This window comes from Lissotriton vulgaris, chromosome 12 (genome assembly GCF_964263255.1).
Source record: "Lissotriton vulgaris chromosome 12, aLisVul1.2, whole genome shotgun sequence".
NCBI classification, from domain to species: domain Eukaryota; kingdom Metazoa; phylum Chordata; class Amphibia; order Caudata; family Salamandridae; genus Lissotriton; species Lissotriton vulgaris.
This window is the reverse complement of record NC_141700.1, coordinates 746,379,738-746,400,828: the sequence shown is the minus strand read 5'-3', so window position 1 is coordinate 746,400,828 and position 21,091 is coordinate 746,379,738. Positions and strand designations below refer to the sequence as shown.

Sequence of the window (21,091 nt, the reverse complement as noted above, 5' to 3'; positions counted from 1 at the left end):
ACATGCCACATGTTTTTAACTATAATGTATTTCATACAGCATTCAGAGTTAACCAGAAGTTAAAATAACTATGTAAAATAACTTGAAAATTCTCAAATTCTTGTTTGTTTGCTTTTTATCTACCTTCATTGTGTGTTTTCAGAAGAAAGAGCTAAATGGTTGACTTACTCGGGCACAAAGTTAAAGTTGTTAAAATGTTTAACCATAAACTTGACCAGTTTTCAAATTCCATGCATTTCATAACTAAAATGATTGATGCCTGACAATTATTTTAGAATATTCCAACTCATACAAATAACTGTCAATATGTCATGAATTGCACCTCATTGGAAACATCAATCTTTTTGTGCTAACTTCTGAACTATGGGGCTCACTACAATAGCGATTCGCCCTGGCGGGGATTGACTGCGGGGGCACTTTCCTTCTGCACTTGGGGGGACCATAGCATTTCTCTGCACCATGTGGCTGGCACTGCATGGTGCCTGCCACGTGGTGCAGGGAAATGCAAAACCTGCATTTTTACCATTGCAGTGGGTCTTGCAGCCGGCAGCACCCACCGCAATGGTAAACATGCCCAATGCAACCGCCACTGTGGCAGTTGCATTGTAATCTCATGGGCGGGACCGCTATCATACCGGTGGCCGGTTCCCATTCCCGTGACAATGGCATACGGACTAAAGTCATTCTGCCATTGGAATGAGCTCCTTTGTCCTGAAATTGTTTACATTCACAATGTGTGGTTGTACAAAAACCTATTCAATGGTAATTTTAGTCTTATGCAAAGCACCATAAAGTGAGACTGAAGATTAGAAGATGAATATTCCATAATTCAGGCCCTTTCTCTTTTGAACCCCAGTTGAATTACCCAACAGTTACAATACCTACAAATTGAGATTTTAAATGGTTTGGATGTAAGGCAATGGGAGAATGGAGGGTTTGGGCACTGCAAGCAAATTCGTTAAAGTAGAGTTCATATCCAACTTCCATACCAATTGCGGCGATCATTTCACCATGGTTTAATTCATGACATGCACAGAAGGACTGCATGGGAAGCATGGCCTAGAAGTTTTAGATATTTAGTCTCGTTAGGTGAAGCTGGTACACGTTTATGACCCCATGGATAAGGTGGCATTCCTATACTGCTTACAGAATTGAAGCAGCTGGATTGTTAAACATGTTTGGAAATTCAGCATTCCCAATGTAGACAAACTACTGTTTCAGCCAAATACATTGCAATGAAGATCACAGAGTTAAAAAACAATCTTAATGCATTACATAACAATACTCTATAGAACAAATATGTAAAGTATGTATATCTTACTACACCCCAATTTTAAATGTTTGTTTCTGTCCTTTTTGATAATCAGGGAAGTGAAATTGCAAAAAGAACATGCATCTTTTTAACCTTTATTGGAACATCAAAATGGTTTGTAAAAAAACAGCCTCTATATCTCCTCCTACAGCCGCCCCTATCCTCCCAATGGCATTTGAACATGTTGTAATATGGCCTAAACTGTCTCCACTTTTTAGATCCCTTCAAACTCAACAGGAAGAACAATAGCTTCACCTACCTTACTGCTGTGCTTAACCAACAAGCAGATGCACCTTATGTGCTGCTTTGAAGCGGGATACCCTGGATTCACTTGGTTTATGATACTTTAAAAAACAAATCATCTAAGAAATGTATTATCTACACAGAAATCACATTTTACACACTAAACCTGGAAACTGCTCCCAGTGAATTCACTTCCGGTAGAGTTTGAAAGAATAAAGAAATTCTCATTGGAGTGATTGCTTTTCTGATCAATTCATAAGTGAAAGGAATAGTGATAGCATTCATGTTTCTCTAGTATTGTGAATCATTTCATATATTGCTCTAAACATCACCAAGAATTGATAGTTCTAAATAAACCTTCACACTGGGATGACCCAGTCATATTTCTTTTTTTCTTGCTGCTATAGTGACCAACAAATACAAAAAAGCAATACGCTTCAAAATAGCTGTTCAGCTGCTTTTGGTTGAACATTTTTAACGCATAAGGAATCATCGGCTTTACTCAGTCCTTGGAGACTACTAAATCCATACCGCCAACCTGCAATAGGCTGAGGATTTGCTGGTTCTTGGCGATTTCAATGTCTTCTGCTCCGGAATACTTGTAGACCCTCAAAAGCCCCCCTTTCCCTCCAAATTGTTCTGGAACAGTGGCCTTAGATCCTGGAACAGCCACAGAGCTTGAAATTACATTTGAGTTTGTGCTGGCTAAAGATTTTTATGTAGCCCCTGGTGAATGCTTAGGAGCTTGCTGTGGTCTTAATAGTTGTTATGTCAATGATGGTTGCTAAACTCTTTAGCATCCTTTGTTCACAGAGCTTACTCAGCCTTCAAAGTGTTTAGGTCCTTGAACTTGCAGTCATCCCTGGAGTTTGAGCATGCACTAGGCCTTGGAGCTTATAGTTGCCCCTGAACTTGCTGTGGATGCTGAGCTAGCTGTGGCATGTGGTGGGAATTCTGATTTAACTACAGCTGGTTGAGGTTAATGTGTTTACGGGCTGTGCATTAGACTGATGGGGCTTCAGGTTTTGTGAATTCTAGCCACCTTGATGTGGCCCCTGAGCATATTGAGTCTCTGAAGCTTATAAAGAAAACAGTACTTCCCATGACTTTAGAGCATGTGGTGATTCCTCTACTGACCTAAGAGCTGAATGTGTTTCACAGGAATTGTTGTATGCCCAGAACGTGCTGTAGTCTTAGAGTTAACTGCTGCACATAATGATGAACTGGTCCTTGCTGTATCCCCAGACAATCCTATTGTCCACAAGTCTGCTGCATCTCCAGAGCTTCTTGTTACTCCAGAACTTGCAGAAGGTTCACCTGAAATAGGCATTAACACTCTTGTAGAGTTCACTCTAATGTCAAATGCTCCTTAAACCATCCTGCACACCCCCAGCACCGGTCGTTGAGGCCCCTGTTCAATTACTGGAGGCCTTTATAGGTAAGCGCAAGTCCCCCAAAGAGGGACAGGAGGAGCTCTGAAGTAATTGTAGCCTGTGCACCATGATCACAGGTGGTGATTGGTGTTGAAGAAAAGGATTTTTGATGCATAGAACATTCAACTGCCTCTAGGGGATAGTGACCTGAAGTAGTTTCACTGGTCACCTGGAATCTGAAATCCCTCAAAGAACTTGTACATGTGAGGTTGTGGTCTTGTGCACTCTCTGAGCCACATCTTTGAACTAGCTTTACTTTTACAAAAACATTGCTTTCAAAATGAGCTTCTTGATGACCTTACTTATTCCTTAGTGACATGAGTAGTTGAATGAATAGTGACTTGAACAATAGCCTCTAAATTGCATTTGTGGGACTAAGAAGTTTGCAGGTCACTGCTGACGAGAAAAATATGCAGCAAGTGGATCTGAGCTATTTTTAAATTAAATTCCTTTGGTGTGACCTGTCCCTCATCCCATTAGATACTCTTTAGTGTTTCTCTTAGGTCTTATAAGGATGATATAACATTTAGGGAAAAACAAACAGCAAACCAGAGTTAAACTTGAGGACAAAATTGCAAATATCTCCATGGTCACCATGTACTTGCCCTTAGTACTGAGGTATGCCGGAACAAATGAGAGCCAAACACTGAGAAAAGCAAGCATGCTGAAGGTGATGAATTTAGCTTCGTTGAAGTTGTCAGGCAGCTTTCTGGCCAGAAAGGCAACTATGAAACTGATAGTGGCCAAAAGTCCAAGGTAGCCCAGCATGCACCAGAAAGCTATTGACGACCCCTCATTGCATTCCACCATGATAATACCAGGCTGGGTGTGGGTGTTAAATTCAGAAAAGGGGGGAGCAAGAACCAGCCAAAAAACACAGAGCAGGACCTGGAAGAGTGTGCTTATGCTGATAATTGTATATGACAAATGAGGCCCCATCCACTTCCTTAATTCGCTGTTAGGTTTGGTGGCACTGAAGGCAATGACCACTGTGATGGTTTTGGCCAAAATGCAAGAGACGCAGAAAGCGAAAGCTATGCCAAAGGCCGCTTGGCGAATTAGACATTTCACTGATGTGGGATAACCAACGAAAGCCAAAGAGCAGAGGAAGCACAAGGTAAGGGATAGGAGCAGGAGGTAACTTAGTTTAGAATTATTTGCTTTGATTATGGGGGTTCTTCTGTAATAAATGAAGAGTCCAAAAATGAAAACAGGGACCAAGGATGAGAAAATGCTGGTTGCTGCTAATGTGACTCCAAAGGTTTCATTGTAGGCAAGAAACTCTGTGATCTTTAGCACACACCCTTCTCTTCTTTCATTGGGCCAGTGATCCCAAGGGCATTTGAAACATTCAATGGAATCTGAGAAACAAACATAATGAAAAATACATAGAAGATGTTGTCTTGATCACTACTCAGGATTTCAATTCTGTGAAGGACTTCCTACCTGTTTGGTTAGATATCTCCGCCAGTAGACAGGGGATGCACTGGAAGCAACACAAGGGTTTTCCAGGTCTAGAAGCTTTTCTGAACCCAGCCGAGCAACTGTGGCTGCACAAGGAGAGTGGGACCTGAGAGAAAGAAAAATAAAACATCAGAAAAGAATAGAAAATCAGAGTTTACAGATCTCATTCAAGAGCACCAAACCTAAGGTAAAGAGTGTATTGAATTACGTTCAATGGACCAGAATTGTGTGGGGAAATTGGACATTTGCATTGGCAATCTGAAGTCTTGTTTATCTTCATAAGAATTAATTTATTGCTGAATAATAAAAGGGATCATCCCAAGACCCCCTACATTTGTAGCCATTTTCATGAAAGTGCTTTATATTAACATTATTTAAACACGTGAATGGCACCTCAAAATAGTGAAACTCCAGGTGGGTAAATTTCCTGAATGAGGAAAACCACAAACAAAAGCACAAAAAAATGGCAAACGGACACGTCATAGCCCAGAAAAAGTGTTAAGGTACTAGCAGATTTGTAATTGTAGTTGTACTAAGGTTTAGTTAGAGACTCAGGATTAAATATAGGGGCAGAGATACCACTGTATAGGTAGGGGAAATTGCAAAAGGACATAGTTAGAGGTATTATTATGGCATAGATATGGGAAGAGGTGCATGAGTTTGGGTAAGGGAGGCAATACTATGATGTAGAGAGATAGGGTAGAGGCAGTAGGGTCCAGGCAGGGGTAGCAGTGCGATCTTATTTGTAAAAGGCCGTAGAGTGCAGGCCTAGGAGGCGCATTAACATTATGTTCTTCTGAGCCACTGCATTTAGATTTTCCAGCAAATAAGATTGCGGTACCCCAGGATGGAATGAGATATTCAGGGGGAGCAAGACAATAGGTGTTTTTAAAGCCTAGATGTCCATCTGATGGGAGATTCGTTTCACCTGCTTATCGATAACTTTTTTCCAGACTGGATATAGAATAGTGTCTGAAGTTAGTAGTGAGTTGTCGATCTCTAGCGTTTTTATGGCCTTTGCAATCTGACGATTCCATGGATTTCCAGGACTGGCAAAGATTTCTTTTAGCCGGGATTTTAAGGTAGTATCTGCAGCTTTTAATGACCTTATAAAATATTTCAGAGTATCTGCCTCGCAATAGATGGATTGTCTTTGTAGGCCCAGCTCCAGAGGTAGTCTTGCCCTCTGAATGAATTTCAGAAGATGAAAGATTTTTTTGTAGGTGGAAACTTGGGCGAGGTCAAGACTAGCAGAGCATGCACCAGGGAAGGCCTGATGCCCATATTTTAAGGCAGGGAGTAGTGTAGCTTTGATCACCTTCAAAATGGGTTCTGCAGAGTGGCTGCTCAGGGTCTGGTTCAGTCGGGTCAGGGAATATGTTATTGCACCTGCTCTTTTTTTTCAAGGCAGCTAAGTGAGCTGATGGTCTAGAAGACTCGCAAAACCAAACTCCCAAATAATTATATTTTGTAGTTGAATTGATCTTTGCAGGCCCAATGTTCCACCTTAGACTTCTCTTGTTCTTACAGCCGCCGAATATCAGAACCTTGGTCTTTTCCTGATTGATTTTTAAGGCGTTGGCGGTGTTATATGTATGGAGCTTGCTTAGCACTCGTTGGAGCCCCGATTTTGCCTGGTCCATTATGACAATATCGTAAGCATACTGTAGAATATGCAGATTCCTTTTAGCAAGGCCCAATTTTGGCGGGAGAAGATTGCCTTTCTCCAGAAATGTTCCCTGGTCAGCAGTGTAGAGATTGAACTAAAGAGGGGCAAGAACACAGCCTTGCTTTAAACCGTCTCCGATTGCAATTTTTCTGGAGACAGTCTTTGGGCCAGTTTTGATTCGCACCCAAGTGTTCTTGTGCAAGGAGATAAGGGCTCCGAGCAGGCTCTGTGGAATTCCCCATTTATCCAGTTTCCTCCATAGAATGTTGCGAGACACTTTGTCAAAGGCTGCGCTGTAGTCTATAAAGCAGCAGTAGAGTGGAAGATGATTTTTTTGTGCTGCTTGTTGACTCAGAATGGCCAAGGTTGTGATGTTATCTATGGTGGAGGCCGAAGATCGAAACCCTGTTTGGAAGTATGGTAGAATGTTGTTTTCTGCTACCCATTTTTCTAAAAACTTAAGAAGACACCGGGCATATGCCTTCACCTCAATATCTAATAGGGCAATATGTCGATAGTTAGCTGGGAGCGTGGGGTCTCCTTTCCTAAATATGGGGCATAAGATCGAACCAAGCCATGAATCTGGTAGCTGACATATCGTAAAAACGTTGTTATATATCGGGGCCAAAAGTTCGGCCCACTCTTCCAGAGCGCATTTGAATACCCCTGCTGGAAGGCCGTTTTTCATGGCCTTCAAATACTTGGAGACTTCGGCTGCAGTGGTCAGCTCATGGATTTCTGTCTGGGTGGAATCGACACGGTCTCTTATTTCGATCGCCACAGGATCCGCTGTGTCGCAGCCGTATAGTTGAGTCACATGCAGGGCCCAATCTTCTTCACGAACTGCTTCCCCTCCGTTGTTATTCGAGGAACGGAGCTTGTTCATATAGTTCCAGAACTGGGACAGGTTTTTAGCATGAGTAGGGTGTGGACAATTAGTTGAGGATGCAGGGTATAAATATTAATAGAGGTACTATGATAAAAGTAAAGGTACTAATGTATAGGTAGACAGCTTAAGTCAAGGTTGGGGTAGTAGTAAATGGTAAATGTAAGTATTATTGTATTTGTCTGTATGCAACATCTGAGGTATTGTGGCATATGCATGATAGAGGTGCTAGAGTAAAGGCAGGTGTGTTGGTTATATATACGTGTGGGGTATTAGATATATTGAGCTGGTGGGAAAACAAGGTTAGGGTATGATATCAGCACTTTAGTGGATGTAGGTAGAAGTATGGGATGAGGTATAGTAGAACAGGTGGGTTACAAGGATAAGCCAGGGCAGAGATACTAGATTTTAGGGAGTGGTAGAGTGATCACTTCCATTTTGTATGATGACTGGTATTGCTGTTTTGGTCATTTGCACACTGGGGCCACCACTGTACGGTCTCCTATGTATCCGCTCTGACACCTAAAACATGGTAACATTGGCTAATCCCCAACTGACATATTTAAGTTTTCTGGAAGGCCATAGTATATGGTGCAGGAAAAGCAGACCAATGACACGGTAAGTTAAATGCCACCTATGGGCTCCTGAGCTTATAGTGTCATCCTCTAGGCTGACAAAGATAACATGACTTAATTTCTAGTTGTAGAGCCTGACTGCTGCAGCTTTTAAAACTGCATGCACACCTGTCGAAATAAACATTTTTTACAGGAATGAATCTGACTTTTAAATATTAAGTAAGTCATCCGTAAGTAGGCCTTGTAGCAAACAAGGTAGTCTGACTGGTATTTAAAATTGTTACATACACACTATCGTTCAGATGAACCAATAATTCTGATATCTTTGTTTTGGGATTTGTTATAAATAGTTGAGAAAAATAACTTTTTAAAACTTTAGAGTTTGCCTGAACCTCCAGTAGTTTAATGTCATGATTGCGTGTAAGGTTAAAAATTAACGCAGAGGTGGGCTCACAGAATGTAATAAAAGGCCATTTATTCTCACAATGAGATTGCTTAACACACTTCCATTGCAGGAATATCTTTGCAGTGATGCCTCATCCTAGATGGTGGTCAAGCAGAAAGCAAAGTAAATCAAATCACTTCCCAAACTTGCCACTGGACTCTTGAAAAACCATGTAATTTTGGAGCCACGATTTGTTCTTCATGTTGCATTGGAAGATTACTTCTCTCGCCACTACTACTGGCCTTGAGAGTTTGATACCAGGGTGTACTTTCATCCATTAATGCTATTTCCTGAACTTTAACCCCTCCCATGCTCATGAGGAGCTGAGCTCGTTGTAACGTCTCCAACGCTCGCACGCTGGGCTAATTCCCCCGCTGTGCTTAGCGTTCCATAAAAACAGGTGTGGCCGTGACAAGCTCAGCTCGGCATGAGCATAAGACCACTGTGGGTCATGACGAGCTGAGCTGGTCAAGAGCACTGGGGCGCTGTGCGTGCCCCAGTCCAGAGGGGGAATTACCCCCCGCGACCAAGGGGTTAATAAGGATTTGCTTGTGACTGACTGTAAATGCAAATCACGATATGGAAAAGAACATTGCTGAACTAGGTTCATTTGATTTATTAGTAGCATTCTTACCAAATACTCCCCCCGGCGCAGCCTGCGTTCAGCCCATCATCTTCTGTTTGATACCCCTCCTTTCAGACTGAAACGTCAGGAAGGGTGTAGTTTTTCTCGCCTTGCTCCAAGATTGTGGAATTCCCTTCCCCTAGCTCTGAGAAGTTGCAATGACCTTCTCTGTTTTAGAAGATCTTTAAAAACTCTGCTATTTGAGCAGGCGTATGCCTAAGGGCTCGGATCGCACTTGACTTCAGTTACCAGTGCCATGAAACCCTTGGGTGTACTCGCGCTTAATAAATTCCTATTAACAATAACAATAACAACTTGGTACCACAGTGAGCAGCAAAGTGTATGTAGGTGAGAACGGGATCTATTGATTATAGCACCTTAGGTGGAAAGAGCAATGTTCAATATGAAAAAGCATCAGGCCTGGATCTAATGCCTCTCTATTGATACACATGTAAAGCCAAAGCTATGTTCCCTCAATTCTCATCCTGGTGTTCATTGCGGATATTGCAGAGTATATGTTTCTGGACTCATGGCAATTAGCAATCCTGGTACCCCAGCATAAACAGGAAGTAGAAACAACCCTGCTAACTATTGCCCAATTTCCCTTTTGGACATAGCAGGGAAGAACCTGGGTAAGGTACTACTAAACAGACTACAGGATTGGCAGGAAAACAATAAAATACTAACAGAGGCGTGGGCCAGCTTCCTGCCCTGTATCTACACAGTAAATCAAGCTCTACGCTTATATCGATTAGAGTAGTTAGGAACAGCGACCTGTACCTAATCGTTATGAACTCAAATTCGGCCTTTGACTTCATCAATCTTGGAAAGCTATGGTCATCTATCTGCAAGATGGACATGATGCTGTCCTGCTTAGTGCTATTATTGGCTTACATACTAACAACACAGCCAGGGTCCGTGATTAGTGCCTAGGAGAGTGTAGTGCCATCTTCCCAATTGATCAAGGCATCAGGCATAGTTGTGTCAGGGCACCAGTTCTTTTCAGTATGTTTCTGACTGCACAGTGGAAAGTTTGCAAAAAGCTAATTTAGAGGTACTTACCAACAAGGGACTGAGATGCCAATTTGTTTTTTTGTAGATGATGCGGCCACAGAAACCTCCTCACACTAACTACTCAAAACCTTCTTGGACTATTGCATCAAGAAGGACCTAATTATAGACACTTTGAAGACACAGTTCATACTCATCAAGCCAACTCCTCCTCTTCGAAAGAAACTTAGGGTATGTGGTATTCCTTTGGAGTGGTTCTCAGGTAAGATTACTTGGAGATCCACTTTGGAAAACCTTTAACATGGATGCACAGATAAACAAGGCTATGATGTGTTTAATACAAACCACTAGGTAATCCTTTCTTTGAAACAAAAGGTGGGTGGCCAGTATCTGAGTGTGATCGTGCAGCTATACTAGCAAATGGCTGTGGCTGCTGCTCTTCATAAGGCTGAGCCATAGGGATGTAGCAAATTAAAACGCTTCAAGTAGCAGAAAACAATTTCCTTAGGTCTCTTTTGAGCTTAGGGCCTGAAACTTCACTGGTATCCTTATAGCTCGAATTGGGAATGACAGCTACTGCAGCACAGACAGCCTCAAAACCTGTATTATATTGGATGTGCACATGTAAGAACCAGTGTGCAAATGTTTACCTCAAAACTATCAAAAAAATTGTCATCTATACAGGGAGAAGGGGGTGGAAACTGGTTAAACTGCATAAAAAATGTACTAACTTAACTTCAGCTAGATCATTTCTGGAAGGAGCTATCTCAAATCAACCCTGGTCAATTGACCTTGTCAAGAAGCAATACTGGTCCTATATTCATTAGGACCTTGAAACCAAATCGTGAGAGGGAGAGCCAGCATCAAATTACCTTGTACACAAGATATTTTCAGGTTTTGAGAAGAAATAATCTTTACATTTAAAGATGTAGTTTGGTGATTTTCAACACTAAAGTTCATCTACCCCCTGTTCAGAGGAAGCTCAAAGGTGGACATCTATTGTGACTGTCTGGTAGGCAGAAAAGATACTGTGATACACTTTATGTTCTTTAGTACAAAACGCATTGTTGAGCAGAGACATTAGTTGGAACCATTACTTAGGTCGAAAGGTGTCTCCGGCTTGCCAAAGAAGGAAGGAGGTCTTTGAGCAGATTGTGATTATACCGACCTACACAAAATGATCATTAGGAATAATAATCCACTCCCCTTGATCTTAGTCCTGTTAGGTGATGCACATAAATGGTATACAACGTTTACAACGAAGTTTTTACCACGCACTACCACTACAACGCAGGCATTACCACGCATACCATTACAACGCATTGCGCTGGGGGGCACTCTAGGATAGGGAATAAGTATAATTTTATATCCAACACCTTCCCTAGTGTCCACGGGGACTGGAGTTGGAATATAAAATTATACTTACCACTATCCAGCACCTCTAAGCGCTATGCGTTGTAACGGTATGCGTTGTAAATATCGCATTGTAATGGTATGCGTGGTAAAAGTATGCGTTGTAGCGTCATACATCCCACATAAATTTACCAACATAGATTTAAGAGGAACTTATTATTGAGTATGTGAACAAGAGGATGATGAGGGTGTTCAGTACAACATTTGGTCTATTTCGATATCAAGTAATGCCATTCAGATTATGCAATGCATCCACAGCTTTTCAATTTTTCATCATTGGCATCCTTAAATATTATATAGATATATTTTCTATACTATATATTGACAACATCTTAATTGTTTCACAGGATCTTGAAGGTCATGTCCATCATACACATCTAGTATTAGAAAAACTAAAGGAAAATAATTTATACGACAAAGCAGAGAAATTATTTTTCCATGTCTACACTGTGGGATTTTTGGGATTTGTTGTGTCCTAGGTGGGTTTGAATATGGATGACAGGAAAATCACAGCAGTCCTGGATTGGCCAAATCCTAAACCACTGAAGAGTTCTTTAGGTTTTGTAATTTTTATTGGTGATTCATCAAATGGCTGTAGTTTCATCCTTCACACCTTGCCTCTTCTACCTACTCAGACCGTTACCTCAGCAATCTAATTATTTTGTCTTAGGTGAAACAATGGGGCAAAGTTATACGCAGCCCAGCTCCTGCCCCTCCAAAACCAGTCCTCAGTGGTAAGGCAAAGGAGGTTCTCCATTAGATCAGTTTCATTGGACCATTGCGATTCATTGCTCTCTATTAATACTCTTAGTTTATACAGGTATAATGTTCCAATAGTCCTATTTCAATTACAAAACTATTTATTTACATTGTAAGTGCACAGCCAACATGTGTTTCAGAGAAAATCCCTTTCTCTACACTTTCAATCTGTACAGGTATATGTCTCCCATTTATGTGGTTTCCTAAATAAAGACGTTCCATATTGGATTCTTTAGTTGCCCCATTCCCGGTATCAGCAGCTCCACACGGTTGCTTCTTAACTCCTCAATTGGCTTTCCATTGTCTGTTGAGAGCCCAATGAGGAGTTAAGATGCAACAGCTTGGAGTTGCCAATACTGGAAAATAAAGTAAAACAAATAAAGGTTGATTTGGCCATGGGGCTTCTATAAAAGGAGGAGTTGGCAGTAGAAACCTGTTAAATGTGATATTTAATCAAAAAACACAAAACCAAAGATGGAACTGTATCTATGTTTGGCTTTGGTTTTAACATTTATATATACTTAAGAAAATGAATATGAATGCTTCTTAAAGGTGAAGAGGAAAACTTTTCAGCACTATGTGCACTTTCTGCTAATTACCCAACTGATCTCACAATTATGTAGGATAAACATCTCAGAAAATCACCAGAAAAAAAACTGTGGAGTTTGTTTGCAAAATAAAACCCCAAAAATGATGGACATTTGCAAGTTATGCTACTTCACACAACAAACATGCAAACCATAACTCCTCGCTAAATGCAATGCTTATGGCCATATAATATATATCCATGAATATCTGAAAGCACAACATAAATAATTAGCATTGCATACACAAACCAATAAATAATAATACATTCATAGTTGACTATTTCGTTGTGTTAAGGCTAATATATTCATTCTAATCTGAAAGAATATTTAAATTTCTAGTTACGTCTTTCGCATCAAGGGTGAGGTCATGAGGATTTGATTTTCTGAGTTATGGTTTGCATATTATGATATCAGCCACACATATCTACAACTCAAAAGGCCTTTTCCACCTCTGAGTTTTTCTTTTTTCATACTACCGACCCTACCTTCTTAGCATCCCTCACCTCTTGCTGCTCTTTTACTGCCAACACTCCCTCCTTTTTTCCAAAAATCAATTGAATTCATTCCCATGTTCATGGGTGCCAGCATGCCATCCACCCCTACCCTCTCCTTTAATCTACTGTCAAGGCTAGCAAATATGGTTCTAATGGCACAGGAGTAGAACAACGCTCGTTTCCAATGCCCCTCTCGGAACCTCCCTGCTTAGTATCTCAATAAACCATTGCAGGTAAGTACCAAGGGGGGAAAGGGGAATGGGACAAAGAAGAGACAGCTCCCAACACTTGTTCTGCCAATCTTCTATTCTTCTTCGAAGTGTTCTTGAAGTGTTAAAACACATATGTAATGTAACTTTACTTTTCCATTTATCTAATAATAACTTATGTTCCTTAACATTTAGGCTTGCTTGCCTTACCAGGATATGATTGGGAGCCTACTTCTCTTCTTACATCTCTTTTTGCTTTCTTCTTTAATTATTAAGAGAAGTGCAGTTCAGTAAACGTCTTTCTTCTTTTTCAGGTATGACCAGAGCCTATCCTGCTTCAGCTTCCTTCACAAGAAATGATACAAATAAGTCTAAGTTGTATTTATTTAATTTTGTAATTGTGTGCCTCTAATTTCTATTAGTGTACTTACAGTGTGTTGAACTGAACTGGCAGTATTAAATGGGGTTCTGGGAATTCATGTCTCTGCCTTACTTTCTTGTACCACAAACTTAGTAAAGGCTTTTTAGCTTCGTAGCATCAATTGCAGTTTTGAGGTTTGTTATCTTTTTTCCCTTAAGCTCTTCATGTGCTTGGAAAGCATCTTGATTTATTGAGCACTAATTATTACCCATGAATATCTCTGATTGGTAGGAAGTTATTCGTTTAAGGGATGTTGTTTTCATGTTAGTTTTAATTAGCTCTTCATTTCTTTGAAAAGAGCCTTGATTTATGGTGTGCTAATCACACTCGAATAACTCTGGATGAAAAGTATTTGGTTTAAAGAATATTCCTTTTTATTTAGTTGAGAGGAAACGCTGTGTTAAAAGAGAAGCCCGGGTTATAGATATTTTGTCCCAGCTGACTGAACACAGCTGAAATTGGATGCCTGCATTTCTCACTGGTAAATGCGGCAAGGTCACGCCCGCGTTCAGGAGAAACAAAATAGTTCTGACCGAAATTGTGTAATGAAAGCCTCTGAGAATACGCCGAAGGTTTAGAGGGGAACTGAGGAAGCAGTTTTAAATAATTTTATTTCACCTCTATCCTCCAGGTGATATTTAGTATCTATGCTATTAGCTTTCCACAAAAGTATTTATTTTTTACACGACAAGAACTAAAAAGTTCATTGACCTTGATTCTGGGAATTTTACCAACCATCAAATCTGAACTCGGTGTGCACGCAAACTATCCTGCCTAACTTCCAGGATGCCCATGTAAATTCGTTGCTCTTCCTTGAAGAACTTCGGTGAAGTGCACAGTGGAATCACAAATTTGCAAGCATTCGCGACAAGAATTTGCAATTCTATTAAGGACACGGAGGCGAGGATTATGCTTCTCAATCTTTACTAGAAGCTCACAGCAGCCAATGAAAATGCTTGCTTTTCATATTAATAACGTTAAACACTACATATCCCATCATGACTAGCATATAGGCACGCCCCCCTAGTCCATAAGAGGCCTCTGCCTGCCGCCATCTTCCTCTTTCTTTAAGGCGAACAGCTCCAACAACAACTTGGATAACTTTGCAACTCCTCCAACGTGGAAGAACAGAGCATCTTCAGGCGTAAGATCCTGGCATTCTTTGACCTTCAGTCGTTCTTCTTATCAGAACCTGGAATAAAGGATATGAGACCGTAACCACCATAACCACTGGGTGGGCAAGCATTTATACATAACATGCCGGGTGGGATAATCCTCGCCTCCGTGTCCTCAATAGAATTGCAAATTCTTGTCGCGAATGCTTGCAAATTTGTGATTCTATTGCAGGACCGGAGGCTTCAGATTATGCTTGTTTAAGGCTTATTAAATACAACAGAGGTAATATCCCCCACTGGCTTATAATAATACGTTTTGAAGGTCGATTCTGATGACCAATCTGCACTACGCATTATATCTTGTATACTGGAACCCAACATAAATTACTTTGACACCATGGCTCCTCTGACTGAATGAGCACCAAAAATGGTGACGTCTACACCAGCTTCCTTCATGACATAACGAAGCCATCTGGCAATGGTGGCAGCTGCCACCGCTTTAAAAGGCTTTTGTATGGCAATCAATAACTGAGAACAGCCCTGCGGTCTATTAGCCACTGTACATTCCTCATAAGTTTTCATACATTTTACAACACATAACTTGTCATTGTCTTGAAAAGCATTACATGAAATATGCCGAGATAATGTCTTGGTGCGCCCTGAAATGGAAAAATAAACTCCTTCCGTAGTAAATACTCTACCTGTAATCTCCAGCGCTCGCACGTCCGATGACCTCCTGCATGCCGAGAGGCAGAGCAACATGGCCAGTTTAGCTGACAACTGCTTTCTGGATAGAAGAGAGTTTACTGGCCATTTGTTAAATAACTCTAAAGCCCACAACCCGGTGTATTTGGGTTTCGGTGGATTAGCCACCCTAATTCCTTTAAGCAATTTGCACACCACTGGGTGCATGCCTATTGGTTTTCCATCTAGCTGAGCATGGCCTGCTGAGATGGCCGTCCTAAAATTATTGACTGATCGATAAGCCAAACCCTCGGAAGCTTTATCCGATAAGAAATTCAGCACGTGGGGTAGGTCTGCCCCCACGGGATCCAGATGTCGTTCCATGCACCAATCCACCCAACTCTTCCAGGCCGAGGAGTATCTTTTCCGCGTGGATGGTGCCCAGGCCTGCTTGATGAAAGCGCAAGTCTTGTTCGAAACTCCTGGCAACTGCCACTGTTCCCTGAAAGCCTCCAAGCCATCAGCTGTAGTCTGCCTTCCCTTATCAAAGGGTGCTGTTCCTGATGAGGGCCCAGCAGTAACGTCTCCGAGTCTGGGTCGATCGCAACTCCACTGCATTAGTTTGGGGATCCATGACTGTGACGTCCACCATGGGGTCACCATGACTACCTCCGCTCGTTGCCTGATCACTTGAGACATTGCTCTGGGGATCAGCATGAAGGGGGGAAAGGCATACTGCATCCCCGCCGACCAATCCTGGAGAAAGGCATCCGTTGCTTGCACCATCGGATCTGATCTCCAGCTGAAGAACCTGCTCATCTGATACATTAGTATGGAGGCAAATAAGTCCGTCCTGAACGGACCCCAAATTCTCTCCAGCCATCGGAACATCCTCGGAAGCAACTTCCAGTCGTTGTAGTCCCTGAGGTACCTCGAGTTCCAGTCCGCCACTTGGTTGGACTGACCCGGTAGATATTTCGCAATTATCGATATCTGGTTCTCTAGACAGTAATGCCAAAAGTCCTTGGCTATTTGCACAAGCATCGACGATCTCGTGCTGAACAACTTGTTGATGTATCTCACCGCCGACACATTGTCCAAGTGCAGGAGGATACAACAGGATGTCTGCCTCGGGGACAACGTCCGCACCGCGAACGACCCCGCGAGCAGCTCTTGGCAATTTATGTGAAGCGAAAGCTCCTCCGGAGACCATCTGCCACCTGTGGAGATGTCTCCGCAACGAGCTCCCCAGCCCCAACGGCTGGCGTCTTACTCTATTGTTATTTCTGGGAGAGAGCCAAAGATAGCTCGGCCGTTCCAGGCATCTACGTGTCCCAGCCACCATTGCAGTTCGGTTCTCACCTCTTGTGTGAGCGGGATACTGTATGAATACGATAGTCCCTTCTGCAGGTGTCTGATCTTCAACTGTTGCAGGGCCCTGTAATGGAGAGGGCCCGGGAATATCGCTTGTACTGATGACGCCAATATTCCTACCACTCTGGCAATTGCCCTGAGTGAAACTGTTTGACTGTTCAGTAGTCTCCTGATTTCCTTCTTCAGGTCCTTGAGCTTGTCCTTCGGAAAGCAAAGCTGCGCTGTCATGGAGTTGATCGTGAAACCCAGGAAGTCTATCACTTGAGTGGGTACCATGACAGATTTCTTGGTGTTGATCACAAAACCTAGGTTTTGAAGCAACGCTGTCGTCAGACTGAGGTGTTGCAAGAGTGTCTGTTGGCACTGATCCACTATCAGGATGTCGTCCAGGTAGATTAAGAGGCAGATACCCCATTCCCTGAGGTATGCCACCACTGGCTTCATCACCTTGGTGAAGCACCAAGGAGCCGAGGAGAGCCCGAAAGGCAGAACCAAATATTCGTACCATCGGTCTCTCCACCGGAATTGGAGATATCTGCGATGCGGGGGAAAAATTGGAATGGAAAGGTAAGCGTCCTTCATGTCCAGCCGGACCATCCAGTCTCCTACCTGAAGTAGGTCCGTTAAAAGATGGATGCCCTTCATCTTGAAATGGTTGAATTTTAGAAACTGGTTGAAGTCCCTGAGGTTCAGAACCAATCTGTTTCCGCCTCCCTTCTTCTGTATAACAAAGATATTGTTGCAGAAACCGCGAGGGCCTTGATGGACCGGTGCTATTGCGTGTTTCTGCAGCAACTCGGTGATCTCTTCGTCTATAAAACTGAGATCTTGTTGGGAAAAATGGAGATCTGCAGGAAGCCCCAATTGAACAGGATGAGAATAAAACTCCAAGTGAAAACCCTGAACTGTTTGTAACACCCATGCATCCTGAGTAAGTTCCCGCCACTGCGTTAGGCAGTGTTGAGTCCGTCTCCCCAAAGGAAGAAGATAAACCTCTGTTACTCTCACCTGAGTTCTGCTGGTGTTTGAAGGTCCTCCTATTGTTATTGGATTGATACCGGCTCCTGTCGAACCTCCTGCGGGAGGGGTAGAAGGTCCCACCTCGGGTGGAATCATACTTGTTCCTGCCCTTGCCGAAGTCTCCTCTTTGGAAACCTTGTGGACCTCCTCGGCCCGACGAGCGGCCCCCACCTCGTCCAGCCCTGGTAAAAACTCCCTGGCTGAGAGCTTTCTTAATGCCTGATTGCGCTTTGTCCAGCGCCGTAAATGTCCCTACATATTTGGAGACATCCTTGACAAATTTGTCCCCAAATAATTGACCCGCTGCTAGGGGTCCCGGCTCCGCATCCGCTAATTCCGTCAAATTACTGTCCATCTTCATGAGCAGTGATTTCCTCCTTTCGGAAGAAATAGCACAATTTGCGTTGCCCAGCAAGCAGATGGCTCGCTGGGTCCAACCAGCCAGCACGTCAGGGTCCACAGGAGAGGAACCCTCCTTGGCTGCTAGAGCCATTTCCAAAATCTTGGCCAGAGGTCCGACGGCATCCAACATCTTGTCCTGGCATCCTGACCATGGACTATCCAGACCTCGTTTGGGGTCCTTTGAGAACTTCTTTAAGAAGGTCAAGAGACTCGCGTCGATTTCTGGCGTCTCCGCCACTTTGTCCGGGATGTCCGGACGCGGGCATTCCGACTTGAGGCGGTTCCTGACTTCCCTAGGGAAACTCCGCCTAAGGTTGTCGTGTATATACGCTGCCACTGCTGGAGGTGGCACCCAGTCCTGTGACCTGGGATGCATGATGTCAGATGGATCGAAAGTAAATGGTGTAATCACCTGAGGAGCAATAACTTGCGCCATTTTCGCCATCTTTGGAGGGGGATGCTCCTCAGAGGTATCCGTGTCAGTGCCTGTGGAAGTGTCCGTGTCCGTGTCCGTGTTCACATCTGCATGGACCTTACGCTTTGACTTGGCCTTGCTCCCAGAATAGGAGTGCTCCGCCGTGTCTGGAAGGGTAGCTAGGGCCTGTGCATGAGGCCATGTGGCAGTGTCAACTGACGGTTGACTTGAAGTGGAAGTGACAGCTTTCTTCTTTAGTGGCTTGTCGTAGCCATGCCTCTTGGCAAAGCCCTCCAATTGCTTTCTGATTGGGCGAAGGGCTGTAGCTAGGGCTTGTTGCACTGTCTGTGGGACCATAGTCTCCAGAGCCCTGTTGACGGACGACTGAACTGATGCGCCCAAAGCGTTGACTAAATTGTCTTCAAGGACGCTTCCTGCCGTCCATAATACACCTCCTCTTCAGCATAACCTTCATTGTATTGCTCCCACTCCGAGTTTGCAGTGGTGCTTGATCTGAACTGTACCTCAATGAAGATATGCAAGGAACACTGTCCAGTCACCAGGAGGGTCAAGGGGGGGGGTCAGCCCTGAAGCACACTCAATTCAACACAGTTCAAAACCCCCTCAGCAAAGCTGTAGTCACAGGGGCCAAAGACCCAGGCCAAACAAAGATCCACAGAGCGTGTGCACACTCTAAACACTGGCCACAATATTTTCCAACCTTTTCAGGCGTTTGCTAGAGCAGAGGGACCACCGTTGTCTAATTGCACCAAAAATGCTGTAACTGACACTGAAATTGACAGTTCGGGGTTCGCGCCGTGACGTGCAGCCCAAACGCGACTGAAAACCTACTAGAAGTCAGCCCAAATTCAGCGCGTTTAGGCGCACGCCACGGCCGAGAGCCACCCGGACCCTACTCGCGTCATCGGCCTATTAGGGATGCCGATGCGCATGCACGAGACGCGCCTACGGGGAACACAGCCGGGAGAAAGGCTCACTGTGTGTAAATTCGGTGCCCGTCTGCCCCTGGTCAGCGACCACAGCTACCTCGCGCCACGCAGGCGTCTCAAAGCCACAGAGGAATGATTTGAAACTCACTAGGCGCTGCGACGCTAGCGATCGTTCCCAACACTCCCTCACAATTCAGATTACTTCGCAAAAGGTAAACATTGATGAACAATCCTTTGCCCATAACACCACAGCCTAAGCAGTGTAATCTTATTAAATAGCCTTAAGCAATACGCTAGATCATTATTAATATAAGTACTCTCAAGTAACATTTGTCAACAGCAGAGGGAGTAAACAAAGTGCACTTAGCGCTTGCTGTGAGCAGCAAAGAAAGAGGAAGATGGCGGCAGGCAGAGCCCTCTTATGAACTAGGGGGGCGTGCCTATATGCTAGTCATGATGGGATATGTAGTGTTTAACGTTATTAATATGAAAAGCAAGCATTTTCATTGGCTGCTGTGAGCTTCTAGTACAGATTGAGAAGCATAGTCTGGAGCCTCCGGTCCTGCAATAGAATCTTGGAGCGCGCTTTACAGATGCCAACTTGCTCTCCAACTCTAGTTATCGAATGCTTTTTGATGGTTTTGTGAGGGAGAAATGGTGGCCCGAGTTAAATAAGGAGGAAACCTACTGTGAGTCCTGACATCTACAAACTTTACAGGTCCTGGATGTTTCTACTGGAGTTTTTTTCCTGACTAATCTCCTGCTTAAGCCCTTATTTCCCTTTTCCTTTTACTGATTTTGAGCAGACTGCTCTTCCTGTCTCTCAATCCCATTTCATTTTAGGAGCACTTGTCGGAGGAAATGCTCTTCTTTCATGATCACCCCCCATTTTGGACTGATACTGCTGGGTTCCCGACTCTGTAAGTGCACTTGGTACTGCCAAAAAGGCCTCAATGCCTGTGATCTGACCCGTACAAAGGTATAGCTCTAATTGTCTCATATGCTATTGGCATGAGTTAGCTTACTTCTAATTCCCTTATAGCACACGTTACTACAGGAATCCAGGGCCTGGATGTTAAAGTGTCCCCCACAGACTGCTGCACTTATTGTGACAAAGCAAAGCATGATTCTCAGACCACCATTGCTAGCTTGGAAGGCAATTATTAAACTGATAACTCAACCTTGCTATTTGAAAAGCCTACCTATTCAATATTTGTAAGTCACCCCCCAGGCAGGCGTACAGAGCCATTATATTAGAAAGGTGGGCATGTGTTTTAATAGCTTTCATGATCTAACAGTAAAAGTCCTGCATTGTAAATTTTAGTGTGGGTAGGTTAGTAGCACCATTGGCAAGGCCAGAGCTACATGTTGACAACACAGCAGGGCTAACGTCTGGATGGAACTACTAAATATGGTACTACAATGTATGAAAAGAAGTGTTGCATTAAACCTGAAGTGTTGTTGAAGTCGAATTTAATATAACCTTTGCACAAATGGCATGTTTAGATAGTTGCTACATTGTTGTTCAAAGTTTTCTGTGAAAGTTTGGAGTTGCACAAAAGCTGCTGTTCTTGTGACAGCCTTT

The 21,091-nt window shown here is 43.2% G+C and overlaps 1 protein-coding gene across 1 annotated transcript in view; it reads right to left on the bottom strand.

The window, feature by feature from the left end:
* Positions 1–3,456: 3,456 nt before the first annotated feature.
* Positions 3,457–21,091, bottom strand: part of LOC147678554 (extracellular calcium-sensing receptor-like) — a 59,188-nt gene continuing 41,553 nt past the window's right edge. The window contains exons 5-6 of the mRNA XM_086946597.1: positions 4,435–4,558; positions 3,457–4,349 (exon numbers count right to left, since the gene is read on the bottom strand). Of these exons, the coding sequence (XP_086802723.1) occupies positions 3,457–4,349; positions 4,435–4,558 (1,017 nt within the window). The remainder of the gene's footprint in view (positions 4,350–4,434; positions 4,559–21,091) is intronic.